The 13,256-nt window shown below is 40.9% G+C and overlaps 1 protein-coding gene across 1 annotated transcript; it reads left to right on the top strand.

Annotated features, from left to right (window-relative positions):
• The first annotated feature begins 2,008 nt into the window (after positions 1 to 2,008).
• klhl31 (kelch-like family member 31) lies at positions 2,009 to 9,911 on the top strand. The gene is made up of 3 exons (XM_017694146.2): positions 2,009 to 2,138; positions 4,882 to 6,084; positions 7,871 to 9,911. Exons 2-3 carry the CDS (start codon positions 4,910 to 4,912, stop codon positions 8,601 to 8,603), a joined length of 1,908 nt encoding a protein of 635 aa, XP_017549635.1. The 5' UTR covers positions 2,009 to 2,138; positions 4,882 to 4,909; the 3' UTR covers positions 8,604 to 9,911.
• Positions 9,912 to 13,256: the final 3,345 nt, after the last annotated feature.

The following is a 13,256-nucleotide window of genomic DNA, read 5'->3' as shown; positions in this document are numbered from 1 at the left end:
TATGTAACTACTGTTATTTTTACTCTAGTTGAGCTTTAGCTGCCATAGCTACACCCAGAGTGAGCTGTAAGCTCATTACAAGATCATTTAGCGTATTTCTACGCATGTTTTACTTACTTCATTGCCATGTTTCTTAAAATAAGCAAAACTATCTTCCAATACAGTAAGATACTTTTTTATGTGATAAAACAACTGAAAACAGGTAGAAAGCGCTATAATATAAGCTAAACTTATAATAAGCTTATTCCCCAGCAATATTGTTCTGACAAATGGTCATATGAGCAAAGTTAAGAAAGGTATAAGTAAAATTATTTATATATATATATATATATAATATATATATATATATATATACACACACATACATACACACACATATATATATATATATATATATATATATATATATATATTGTGTGTGTGTGTGTGTGTGTACAACCCCAATTCCAATGAAGTTGGGACGTTGTGTAAAACAAAACAAAACAAAAAACAGAATATGATGATTTGCAAATCCTTTTCAAACTATATTCAGTTGAATACACTACAAAGACAAGATATTTAATGTTCAAACGGATAAACTTTATTGCTTTTTGCAAATAATCGTTCATTTTGAATTTGATGCCTGCAACACGTTCCAAAGAAGTTGGGACAGAGGCAACAAAAGACTGGGAAAGTTGAGGAATGCTCAAAAAACACCTGTTTGGAACATTCCACAGGTGAACAGGTTAAGTGTGAACAGAGTGTCATGATTGGGTATAAAGGGAGCATCCCTGAAACTCATTCATAAGCAAGGATGAGGCGAGGTTCACCACTTTGTGAACAACTGCGTGAGCAAATAGACCAACAGTTTAAAAACGTTTCTCAACTTGCAATTGCAAGGAATTCAGGGATTTCATCATCTACAGTCCATAATATCATCAAAAGATTCAGAGAATCTGGAGGAATCTCTGCAAGTAAGCAGCAAAGCAGAAAACCAACATTGAATGCCCGTGACCTTCGATCCCTCAGGCGGCACTGCATTAAAAACCGACATCATTCTGTAATGGATATTACCACATGGGCTCAGGAACACTTCAGAAAACCACTGTCAGTGAACACAGTTCGTTGCTCCATCTACAAGTGCAAGTTAAAACTCTGCCATGCAAAGTGAAAGCCATATATCAACAACACCAAGAAACGCCGCCAGCTTCTCTGGGCCCGAGCTCATCTGAGATGGACTGACGCAAAGTGGAAAAGTGTCCTGTGGTCTGACGAGTCCACATTTCAAATTGTTTTTGGAAATCATGGCCGTCGTGTCCTCTGGGCAAAAGAGGAAAAGGACTGTCCGGGTTGTTATCAGCACAAAGTTCAAAAGCCAGCATCTCTGATGGTGTGGGGGTGTGTTAGCCAAATGCCATAAATGTAAATGATGAAGCACAAAATATGACAACGGAGACCCCGGACTGTTGAGCAGCTGAAGTTGTATATCAAGTGAGAATGAGAAAGAATTCCACCTACAAAGCTTCAACAATTAGTGTCCTCAGTTCCCAAACGCTTATTGAGTGTTGTTAAAAGGAAAGATGATGTAACACAGTGGTAAACATGCCCCTGTCCCAACTTCTTTGGAACGTGTTGCAGGCATCAAATTCAAAATGAGTGAATATTTGCAAAAAACAATAAAGTTTATCAGTTTGAACATTAAATATCTTGTCTTTGTAGTGTGTTCAATTGAATATTGGTTGAAAAGGATTTGCAAATCATCGTATTCTGTTTTTATTTATGGTTTACACAACATCCCAACTTCATTGGAATTGGGGTTGTGTGTGTATGTGTATAAACCTTTTTCTCAAGTAAGTCATTAAGACAAATGGCACATTTAAGAAGATTTTCTCTAAGACACTGTTGTGAGTCCGGCCCACAGAGTGAATGAAAGGAGCAGGTCTCCCATGCTGTGTTTATTGGCTCTTAGAATAGGGGGGGTCTTGCTTCATGTCGTAATTGCGCAATGGTCTCTCTTCCCACAGGGGCAGAGGAGGAGTTAGCTGGCTGGCAGTCTTTACTGACCACTGGAACAGCGTCTCCCTCTCTCCCTCTCTCCAGCACACCAACTTGGAGGTGCAAGTCCTTCCCTTACCAGCACCCACTTCATCTCAGCACAGGTAGGCCAGATTTACACTACTACAAACTGCTGGACCTATGAGAAGGAGCTATGTCTACACTAATTAAACTTGTTCATTTATTTCAAACATTCCTGGGAAAGAACAGATGGGTACCTATTGGGAAAACAGATAGGCACTGGATTAGTAAGCATGTAGGCTGTACATTTCAACTAAAGGCAGACGTTCCAGTAATGATTTAATGGTCATTTAATGTTTATTTCTTAAACTAAGTCATCTGAAGCTAGCTGATAACGTGACTTTTTAGTGAACGCCTCTCCTGGATGTAGTTCAAACACAGGTTATAGGCTAATTAATCAATAAATGATTAAAATGATAATCATTTCTGTTATTACAATTACACATAATGGTAAACATTACTAATGAACACAAAATATAGCGAGTATCCATGTGGCTGTAGGCCATGACACAAACTCTATAAAAGGAACTTAAGGCCAGAGCTATCCGGCGTTGCTATTCCTGGGTATGGTTGTGATAAATCGTGACAGATGGAGAGAAAGGAATGTGACACTCTGCCATGTGATAACGGCTCTTAAGAGTAAATTCTGCTATTTGCAGAATAAACAGCATTGGTGCACTTATAAGATAGACCACCCATTTGCATGTTGAATTATGTTGTTTTCAGTTAGTTTCTTAAAGGGTCCATATCATGTGAAAACAAATTGTCCTAATTGTCCTCACTTTGAAAAGATAAGCATGCGTTATAAATGCAGTACAGCATCCAGACCAAATGGTGCATAGGTGGAAAAACAAAAGAGCTGCAAAACAGACTGTTTTGAATTCACTATTTTTGTGATGTCACAATGCATTTACATATCAGTCTATTCAGCCTACAGCAGATCTGTCGCTCCTATTCACGCTGAAGTAATGAAGAACATACTGCGTTTTGAATGAGGCACAAGAGCTAATTTATATATCAGGCTTAAAGGCACGGTAACAAAATTGGCCCATTTAATTAAAGGGGATTCAGAAAGGTGGGAAAATGGTCATGTAAAAGTGAGTATTTTTTGGCATATGATAGCACATACATATCACAAGTGTACTTTAGACGAAAGAGGAAAATGTGGAGGAGAGTGTAGGATGTGGGCCCTTTAATGCTGCTTCTTGGGACACATTGCACTGCACACTGTCCAGTCTTTCCACCGGATCCAGCTCATCATCCGATTATGAAGCGCCTCATGAGCTGGTTGAGCTGTGATGGCGCATGGAATAGCTCGTACTGTTGCTGTGGGTTAGCACATGGTTAGAAAGAAAGGGTACTGTCCAGGTAAATTGTAGTATAAACAATGTAAATGTACTTTCAAAGGAACAACATAGTCCATAAGGTACAACTGTGTATTTAAATGAGCTTTAAAGGTTGTATTTCTTTTTAATAGAAAAACATAATAAAAGCATTGAGTCAAGACAGGGTCTTTAAAATATATAACTATATTATGGTACGCACTAATATGTATGCACTATAACATATGTTCCTTAACTGGAGACACTGAGCCTTGAAGCAACCACCACAGTGGTTTGTGTTGCACTAAATTGTACTAAATAGTACTAATCATGTGTCTTTGTAATCAAACGTGCAGTTTGTCAGTATGCTAGATATTCATCAATCATCAAATCTCCCAGCCTTGCCTGAGATAGTATTTTTTTTTACTGATTGCAGAAGCTGAATTGAACAGCACTGATTTAAAGGGCCCATGTCTTACTTTTTTTTTGGGGTTATTTTTCTCCGCTGGGGTCCACACAGCTCTAGCTTCCCCCACGACCCAGAAAGAGAAGCGGCTTAGAAGATTTATGTAGTTTTATGTGTCAAAAACCACTGTAATTCATTTTTACATTATCATTTCATACCGTAGAACTAAACAGGCCGTTTATGTTCCTTTAAGGTGGATATATGTAGATGAGCTCTGTTCTGACTGGCTGTCATGTATTGTGCTTCATTAGAGCGCTTGAAAAAGCACTCTATTGTTATCTCAAATACTTCTTATACTTCTTCTTCCACACTTAATATCACATATTCTTCCACACAAAATATCTCATCATTTTATCAATTAGCTTTAGAGTTATGAGCTTTTGTTTGGCACTAGGCACAGAAAACTGCCCCATTCACTCCCATGTAAATTTCTCAAAATCAGAATCTGCTTATTTCAAGATTTTCTCTGTGCTTAACTTGTCATAACTCAGACATTTTCTTCTCAGTACATCCTGCTCAATACACACTGTTCAGAGGGTGCAAATCAGACTCAAACAAGGCTTCTCCACTAAGAGCTGCATAATAACAGAGTGACAGTTCATTTGAATGACCCCCCCCTCCCCCCTCAAACACACACACACACACACACACAGACAGACACTTTCAGCTCTTTTCAAGCACCTTTGCAGTTCCTTGAATGAATTCAAAGTTAGCAGCTAAATTTCTGTTAATGGATTGTGAGTCTGTGGAGGGACGGCACATTTTTGAAAGTTGTACCATGATTACATACCTCATCAAACGTTTTTATTTTAAAAATGTTAATGAGGTTTTTTTTCATTTTCATTTTTCCATGATCCCTTTAAGCCATAGAATACAGAGAGATGTAGTTTGAAAGTCAATCTGATCTTTAACCCCAATTTAGCGCGAAAAACCCAGATCTTGAGACGCTGAAGGACTCAAGTCTCTGTCCTGAGAAGGTTCTTTGTGATGTCATAGCCTTTTTTCTGTAACATGACCTCCTTATATTTATTCACTCAGGTCTTGGCTGTGACCAGCTTCAACAGTCATGGCACCCAAGAAGAACAAGGCCGCTAAGAAGAGCAAAGCAGACATCAATGAGATGACGATCATGGTGGAAGACAGCCCAATCAACAAAATCAACGGGCTGAACACCCTTCTGGAAGGAGGCAATGGTTTTAGCTGCATCTCGACAGAGGTCACCGACCCTGTCTATGCTCCTAACCTCCTGGAAGGCCTCAGCAACATGAGACAAGAGAGTTTCCTGTGTGATCTGACGGTAGCAACCAAGTCCAAGTCCTTCGATGTGCACAAAGTTGTGATGGCCTCCTGCAGCGAGTACATCCACAACATCCTCAAGAAGGACCCAGCCATCCAGAAGATCGACCTCAGCGACCTGTCCCCGGTCGGTCTGGCCACAGCCATCACGTATGCCTACTCCGGAAAGCTGACCCTGTCACTGTACACCATCGGCAGCACAATTTCTGCAGCTATGCTCTTGCAGATCAACACGCTGGTGAAGATGTGCAGCGACTTTCTGCTGCAGGAGATTAGCGTGGAAAACTGCATGTACGTGGTCAACATTGCCGATACGTACAACCTGAAAGAAACGAAGGAAGCGGCTCAGAAGTTCATGCGCGAGAACTTCATTGAATTCTCAGAAATGGAGCAGTTCCTCAAGCTCACCTATGAGCAGATCAGCGATTTCCTGACAGACGACTCCCTGCAGCTGCCCTCTGAGCTCACAGCCTTCCAGATCGCCATCAAGTGGTTGGACTTTGATGAGAAGAGACTGAAATATGCCCCTGACTTGCTGACACACATTCGCTTTGGAACCATCTCACCCCAGGACCTGGTCAGCCATGTGCAGACCGTCCCCAGGATGATGCAAGACCCTGAGTGTCACCGCCTGTTGGTGGATGCCATGAATTACCACCTGCTGCCTTACCAGCAGAACATCCTGCAGTCCCGAAGAACCAAGGTCCGCGGTGGCCGAAGAGTGCTGCTTACCGTGGGTGGACGACCTGCCTTGACTGAAAAGTCCCTCAGCAGGGACGTTCTCTATAGAGATGAGGACAGCATTTGGAACAGATTGACCGAGATGCCTGCGAAGAGCTTCAACCAGTGTGTGGCTGTGCTAGATGGCTTCCTCTATGTGGCTGGTGGTGAAGACCAGAATGATGCCAGGAACCAAGCAAAACATGCTGTCAGCAATTTCTGCAGGTAAGTGTCCTTCTCTGAGTTTCAGCTACCAAATGGCACAGCCTTCTAAGTGCTTTGCATGGTTCATCATGAAAAAGTTTCTGAAAAGTTTCTTCACTTTATTAAATAAGAGTTCAATCAAGCAAGTTTATTTCTATAACGCTTTTTACAACAGGTGTTGTCGCAAAGCAGCTTTACAGAAGAATCAGCAGTACAGAATGCACAATTGTTCTGTAATTGCATGATCACAGTTATTTGAGCTGATCAGTTATTTTCTACAGTTGTTAGCTTTGACAATCATATGATTACACCAACCACAACTGGGTGAACTGGGTGCTTATTTGTCAGTCGGGTTGAAGCAAATGCATATGAGTAAAAGAAAGCAGAAAGCACATTTAGGGACGCATCTGGAGAACAACAAAATTGGAAACTCCTTGCTGCTTATTGGTGCTAAAACACCTTTAGAGGGCAGCAGTGAGTAATTTTTGTTTATGTGAACTTGAGCTGTTGAGAGCTGGGACGCAAAAGCCGATCTGGTTTGCACGTTAGAAATTTTCTACAAAGATGAACGACGGTTAAATTGTTATATTTATTTATTTGGCACTCAACAAAGTTTAGAATGAATTGTTCTGTGATGTATGAAAATGAGTCAGTGTTTTTAAGGCCTCTTCTCATCAAGTCTAAAGCAGTTTCTGTCTAAACCCACAGGATTTATTAAGTACTGCAACTAAACAGTGTGTATACTGGGTACATCCCATTATATGGAAAGAAAACAACACAGGGAGTCCCACCACCTCTTACTAGAGCTAGCTGAAGGGGGTGGGTGGGGGTGGGGGTTTAAGTCTCTGCTTCTGTTTGTTGCTCTTGAAGCAAATGAACTCCGGTTAAGCCACTATAATGTACTCACCATCATTCATAATCATTTAGCTCTTGTCTGCCACATATTAAAAACAGGTCTTTAACCTGTTTTTTCAGTCAGTGTTTGTTTGTCATAATAGCTTTGATGCTGTCCTACAGGTTGTGCCACCATCCTGACGCACGTTGTTTGGGCTGCAGCTATGACAACAGAGCCTAATTTTAACACGTCAAAATAGAGCAGGCTGTGATTAAAATGTATGCAGTGTTGCAGTCCGTCAGTTTCTGAGTCAGTTTAAAAGACGGCATTAGTATACATGTGGTCGATTTCAAAACTTAACGCACATTTTTTTTCGTCCATAAAAATGACTTTAGCCTTTAGTTCTGTAGTCAAAAATCAAAAGTGTATTTCTATCTCACATTTGAACAAGGAACTGAACAGTCCTGTGACCAAGCAGCGTCACACATGGCTGCAGCAGGCGCGGAATATGGCTCATGTTTCACGTCACTAATAAAAGTCGGCTAAGTTAGAAAAAAAATATCGCAGATTGCACATTTGGGCTGAAAATCGGCCGATACCAATACATAACCAATGGATCGTTCCATGTTTAATTTTCAGATGTCTTCCAATTCAGCCTACGGCAGTTTAGCCTTGGATTCTGTCTTCAGCTGTTTTTCTCCATTTTAGTGGACGATGTGCCAGCATGTTAGTTTGTCAGAGAAGTGTATATTAACTATTCTAGGACCTTGCTAACGTCAGCCTATTTAGCAATAAAAATTACAATATAAAAGCAATAGAAATTATGCAGTCTCTGCCTTCTCAGGTATTAACAACACATCCTTGAATTTCTGCATAAACCCACATGAGCAATTATGAGTGGGAAATAAACCATGTACACTATGGGCTGTTTTTTAAAATGACTTTGAAATAAACTTCGTTTTTTCTGTGCAGGTATGACCCCCGATTCAACGCATGGATCCACCTCACCAGCATGATTCAGAAGCGTACACATTTCAGCCTGAACACCTTCAACGGTCTCCTGTTTGCTGTGGGTGGACGTAACTCCGATGGCTGCCAGGCTTCTATCGAGTGCTACGTTCCATCCTCCAACCAGTGGCAGATGAAGACCCCAATGGAAGTTCCAAGATGCTGCCATGCCAGCACAATCATAGATGGCAAGATCCTGGTAACCGGCGGTTACATTAACAACGCCTATTCCAGGGCCGTGTGCTCTTATGACCCATCGACGGATAGCTGGCAGGATAAAAACAGCCTGAGCACCCCAAGAGGCTGGCATTGTTCCACCACTGTGGGCGATCGAGCTTACGTTCTCGGAGGCAGCCAGCTTGGCGGTCGCGGCGAGAGGGTAGATGTCTTGGCGGTGGAAAGCTTCAACCCTCATTCTGGCCAGTGGAGCTACGTTGCCCCCTTGCATACAGGAGTGAGCACAGCTGGCGTTGCCACCCTGAATAGCAAGATTTACCTCCTGGGCGGCTGGAACGAAGTTGAGAAGAAGTATAAGAAATGCGTTCAGGTGTACAACCCCGACCTCAACGAATGGACTGAGGACGACGAGCTGCCCGAGGCGACGGTGGGCATCTCTTGCTGTGTCATCACCATCCCCACCCGTAAAACGCGAGAGTCCAGGGCCAGCTCGGTATCGTCTGCTCCAGTCAGCATATAGCTGATGATACAGGGTGGTTCGATATGCTCAATGATGCCGAAATAGGTGATCTCAAACTTTTCCTGTCAGATGTCCACACTGAACTTCAAATTTAAAATAATCCCACAAACTTCCCTTTTCACATCGACAAGCTTAATATGCTTTAATACATTTTTATTACAGTGAACATCACCTGTTATTTATGGGCGACATCTTTTATAATTCGCTTTTAATAAATTGCTGATTGCCTTTTAATGTTTTTAATTTTTTCGATGAATTTGGAAGTGTAAAAATGGTTCAAAGCTTGTGTACACAGTAATTAGAAATCTGCAGTTGGGTTAGGAATAACAACTCCGCAGCTTTCAGACACACCTCCTTTAATAGTTACACTGGGGCCAATTCTTCTGTAATTATCGGTCCTTCTCAATAACAAGGCAGATGTAGGACACGGTACGGTGCCAATATGCCAAACCTGGTCTTTTAAAAGTCACAAAATAATGATATTTAGGTCTGTAGACAATTATATATGATATACTTTACATATCATATATATTTATTTATACACAAATTACTTTGTGATGCAAAATGATGTCTGTATCAGCAGATATTTGGCAAAAAATTGCAGAGATATTTAAACTTGACCAATATTTCCAACCAGTATTAAAATATCAACATTTTATTAATGTTTGTGTGTCAGCATCCGCTGATACATACATAATATCCCATCATATTCCCATAGTGGAGCATCCCTAAGATTAACAGTCTATTTAAAGAGTAATTTACTAGAGAAAGAACAATAAGCAGAACTTTTTCAGAGCTCTGATAGTAGAGCTCCTTAGACATGTCACACATGCTGCAGCAAGCTCAACATGATTTAATACAAACTGACATGTAATGATTACACTTCAGTTCACCCGGGCGTACCTACCAGGTGTAGGCGTGTTAGAAGCAGTTCAGTTTTACTTTCCCGTCCAGCGCTTGAACAGAAAATCTAAACAGCGCTCCTCAAAATACTACAGAGGAACCACCTTCACCACCCAAAGACAGGAAACCTGACGTGAGTCATAATAAAAGTTTGAGAGTTCATTGTGTGGAGGCTTGTGTTGTAAAATGGTTGAATGAGGTGAAGCAATGTTCCTGATCTCTCTGGGTGAATTCCTGACAGTTCACGACTTGAATTGTTCTTGGAAACTGAATAATGTGATGACCGCACACAGTGATGTGTTGTATTTGGGGGGAGATGGCTACTCGAGAGAAGAAGCGTTTGTAATTATGCTGATTCATCATGTCCACGTTCTACATATTTATTAAAGGTTCCTATAAAATGTTGTTGATCTCCTTATTTTTTCTTTTAAGTGGCTTTAATGTCTTTTATTACACCTCTTAGATTTGCTGACTTGACTTGTACACATAAGTGTGTGTGTGTGTGTGTGTGTGTGTGTGTGTGTGCGTGCAACATAACATTATGACCACCTCCTTGTTTCTACACTCATTGTCCACTTTATCAGCTCCACTTACTCTATAGCTGCACTTTGTAGTTCTACAGTTACAGACTGTAGTCCATTTGTTTCTCTGATACTTTGTTAGCCCCTTTTACCCTGTTCTTCAGTGGTCAGGACCCCCATAGACCCGCACAGAGCAGGTACTATTTGGGTGGTGGATCATTCTCAGCACTGCAGTAACACTGATGTGGTGGTGGTGTGTTAGTGGGTGTTGCGCTGGCCTGAGTGGATCAGACACAGCAGTACCGGAGTTTTTAAACACCTCAGTGTCACTGCTGGACTGAGAATAGTCCACCAACCAAAAATATCCAACCAACAGCGTTCTGTGTTCAGCGTCCTGTGACCACTGATGAAGGACTAGAGGATGACCTACACAAACTGTGCAGCAGCAGATGAGCTATCATCTCTGACTTTACATCTACAAGGTGGACCAACAAGGTGGGAGTGTCTAATAGAGTGGAAAGTGAGTGGACACAGTGTTCAAAACTCCAGCAGCACCGCTGTGTCTGATCCACTCAGACCAGCACAACACACACTAACACACCGGTGTTACTGTAGTGCTGAGAATGATCGACCACCCAAATAGTACCTGCTCTCGGGATGGCCTGACTATTGAAGAACAGGGTAACAAAGTATCAGAGAAACAGATGGACTACAGTCTGTAACTGTAGAACTACAAAGTGCACCTATATGGTCAGTGCAGTTGTAAATATATGTGAAAGTGGGGGAAAAAAAAAAAAAAAAAAATATATATATATATATATATATATATATATATATATATATATATTTATATGGGCCCTTTTCTTCATGACCCAGCATAATGGCAAATTTTGTCCTGTCACTCTACAGATGCAGTTTTAAGCATGTGTCTTTTGCCTGCTTGATGCCTGAGGGCTGCTAAAGATGCAAATAAAGGGAAAAAGCCATTCTGAATACCTAGCTAATCCCTCAGCCAATCAGAAAGGCAGTTCAAGTTGTGGGAGCGGCCACTGTCTGTTCTACTATTATTAGAGAATATTTGTTATTAAGAACATGATGGGATAGACTTCCTCTGATTCTGCAACGTCATACCACAGTGTATATTATGGCCTGTTACCCTTTTTAATGCAGCTGCCAAAACCCTTATAGACAATACCTTATCTTAAGCCAGCAGGCAGGTCTCAGATCAAGGTGAAAGGCCAAGTGACACCACATGGAGTGGCAAGCAGACATGCTTTACAATGCTGATTCTGAAATGAATTTGCAATGTCATATAAAATTAAACTAAATAAAGCAAATAATAGTAATAATCATTGACTTTGACTTTTCAACCCAGAACATCCAGAAACAAGCAGTGATCTGTGTTACACCCTTAAAAATGCTTCTTTAAGAGTTCTTTAGTAAAGGCAAATGCTTGCATGTATAGATTGTATAAATGGTTCTTTACACGGTTAAATGTTTCCTTAATGTGACATAAAACCTGTTCTTTAAAGAACCTATTTAAAATTGGTTCAGTAGAGCACCAACAGGGACGAATGTATTCCGAGAGATGCTTACTTGGATCAGCATGTACAGGCGTACTCCTATCTGAAATTAATGGACTACTTAAAATAAAACTAATAAGAATTACATGATTATCATTATTACTATTATTATTATTATTATTAGCTAGGTGTGTTAGCATTACTGAAAGGACAGGTTTCCCAGTGGTTTGCCCTAAATCACTGTTGGTGTTATTTGTTGTTGATGATGATGTTAATAATCCATCCATCCATCCAGATACACCCTGGACAGGTCGCCAGTCCATCGCAGGGCAGACAGACATACTAATAATAATAATAATAGCATATATTATTATTATTAACATCATCAACAACATCAAATAACACCACCAACAACTACTATTATTATTATTATTATTGATAATTAATTTTCTGAACTCCATACAATATTAATACTGATATTAATGCTACTAAAAATAATGGTAAATCCAATATTACTAATGCTGCTACTGCTATTACTACGACTGTCGCTCCAAAACATCTAATGCTGTTTTTTCCTTAGCTCCATCTACAATAAGAGTCCTTTCGAAAACAAACCCAGAAAATAACACTGGGGAAAAAACAGCTCGAACAACATGCACACAAGAACACGCCACAGTGATAATACTAATACTTATGCAACTAATAATAATAAATAAATAATAACTACTATTACTAATGCTACTTCTACTAGGACTACTACTGTTACTAGACTTAGACAGAGGTGTCAAATTCAGGTCCAGAAAGTAAAAGTCCTTCCCAGGATTTTGTTCCAACAGGCTGGACAGCTCTGCTGGTGGTGTGATCTAACTAGAGAAGCCAGCCTGTTGGAACAAAATCCTGGGAAGGACTTTTACTTTCTGGACCTGAATTTGACACCTCTGCTACTACTACAACTGTTGGTAATAATAATAATAATAATAATAACTAATATTACTAATACTACTTCTACTAGGACTACTGCTGTTACTAGACTTAGACTACTACCACTGTTAGTAATAGTAATAGTAATAATAACTACTATTACTAATACTACTTCTACTAGGACTACTACTGTTACTATACTAGACTTAGACTACTACCACTGTTATTAATAGTAGTAATAATAATATTATTAATGAGTATCTAAGCTGCGCTACTTTTTTCAGTGCGCTGCTCTACCAGTGCATTTTTGCAGTGTCATGATTACAAGCGTCTCGAGCGAAGTCGCCGTGGCAACGGCACTCGAGCGCGTTCGTTCGCCAACCCGTGGTGACCCGCGAGGGGTCGGGAGCGCGCGCGCCTCTCTGAGCGACTGGCTGCTGAGTCACAAGATGACGCGCCTTCGCCTGCGCGCGTCACGTGAGGCGCCATCAGGGCTGAGGGCGAGAGAGAGAGAGAGAGAGAGAGAGAGAGAGAGAGAGAGAGAGAGTCAGAGACAGAGAGAGAGAGAGAGAGAGAGAGAGAGAGAGAGAGAGAGAGTCAGAGACAGAGAGAGAGAGAGAGAGAGAGAGAGAGAGTCAGAGACAGAGAGAGAGAGCGAGAGAGAGAGAGAGAGAGAGAGAGAGAGAGAGTCAGAGTCAGAGAGAGAGAGAGAGAGAGAGCGAGAGAGAGAGAGAGAGAGATAGAGAGAGAGTCAGAGTCAGAGAGAGAGAGAGCGAGAGAGAGAG

The sequence above is a fragment of the Pygocentrus nattereri genome, chromosome 5, assembly GCF_015220715.1.
Source record: "Pygocentrus nattereri isolate fPygNat1 chromosome 5, fPygNat1.pri, whole genome shotgun sequence".
Lineage (NCBI taxonomy): Eukaryota > Metazoa > Chordata > Actinopteri > Characiformes > Serrasalmidae > Pygocentrus > Pygocentrus nattereri.
This window is presented reverse-complemented; position numbering and strand designations above follow the sequence as displayed.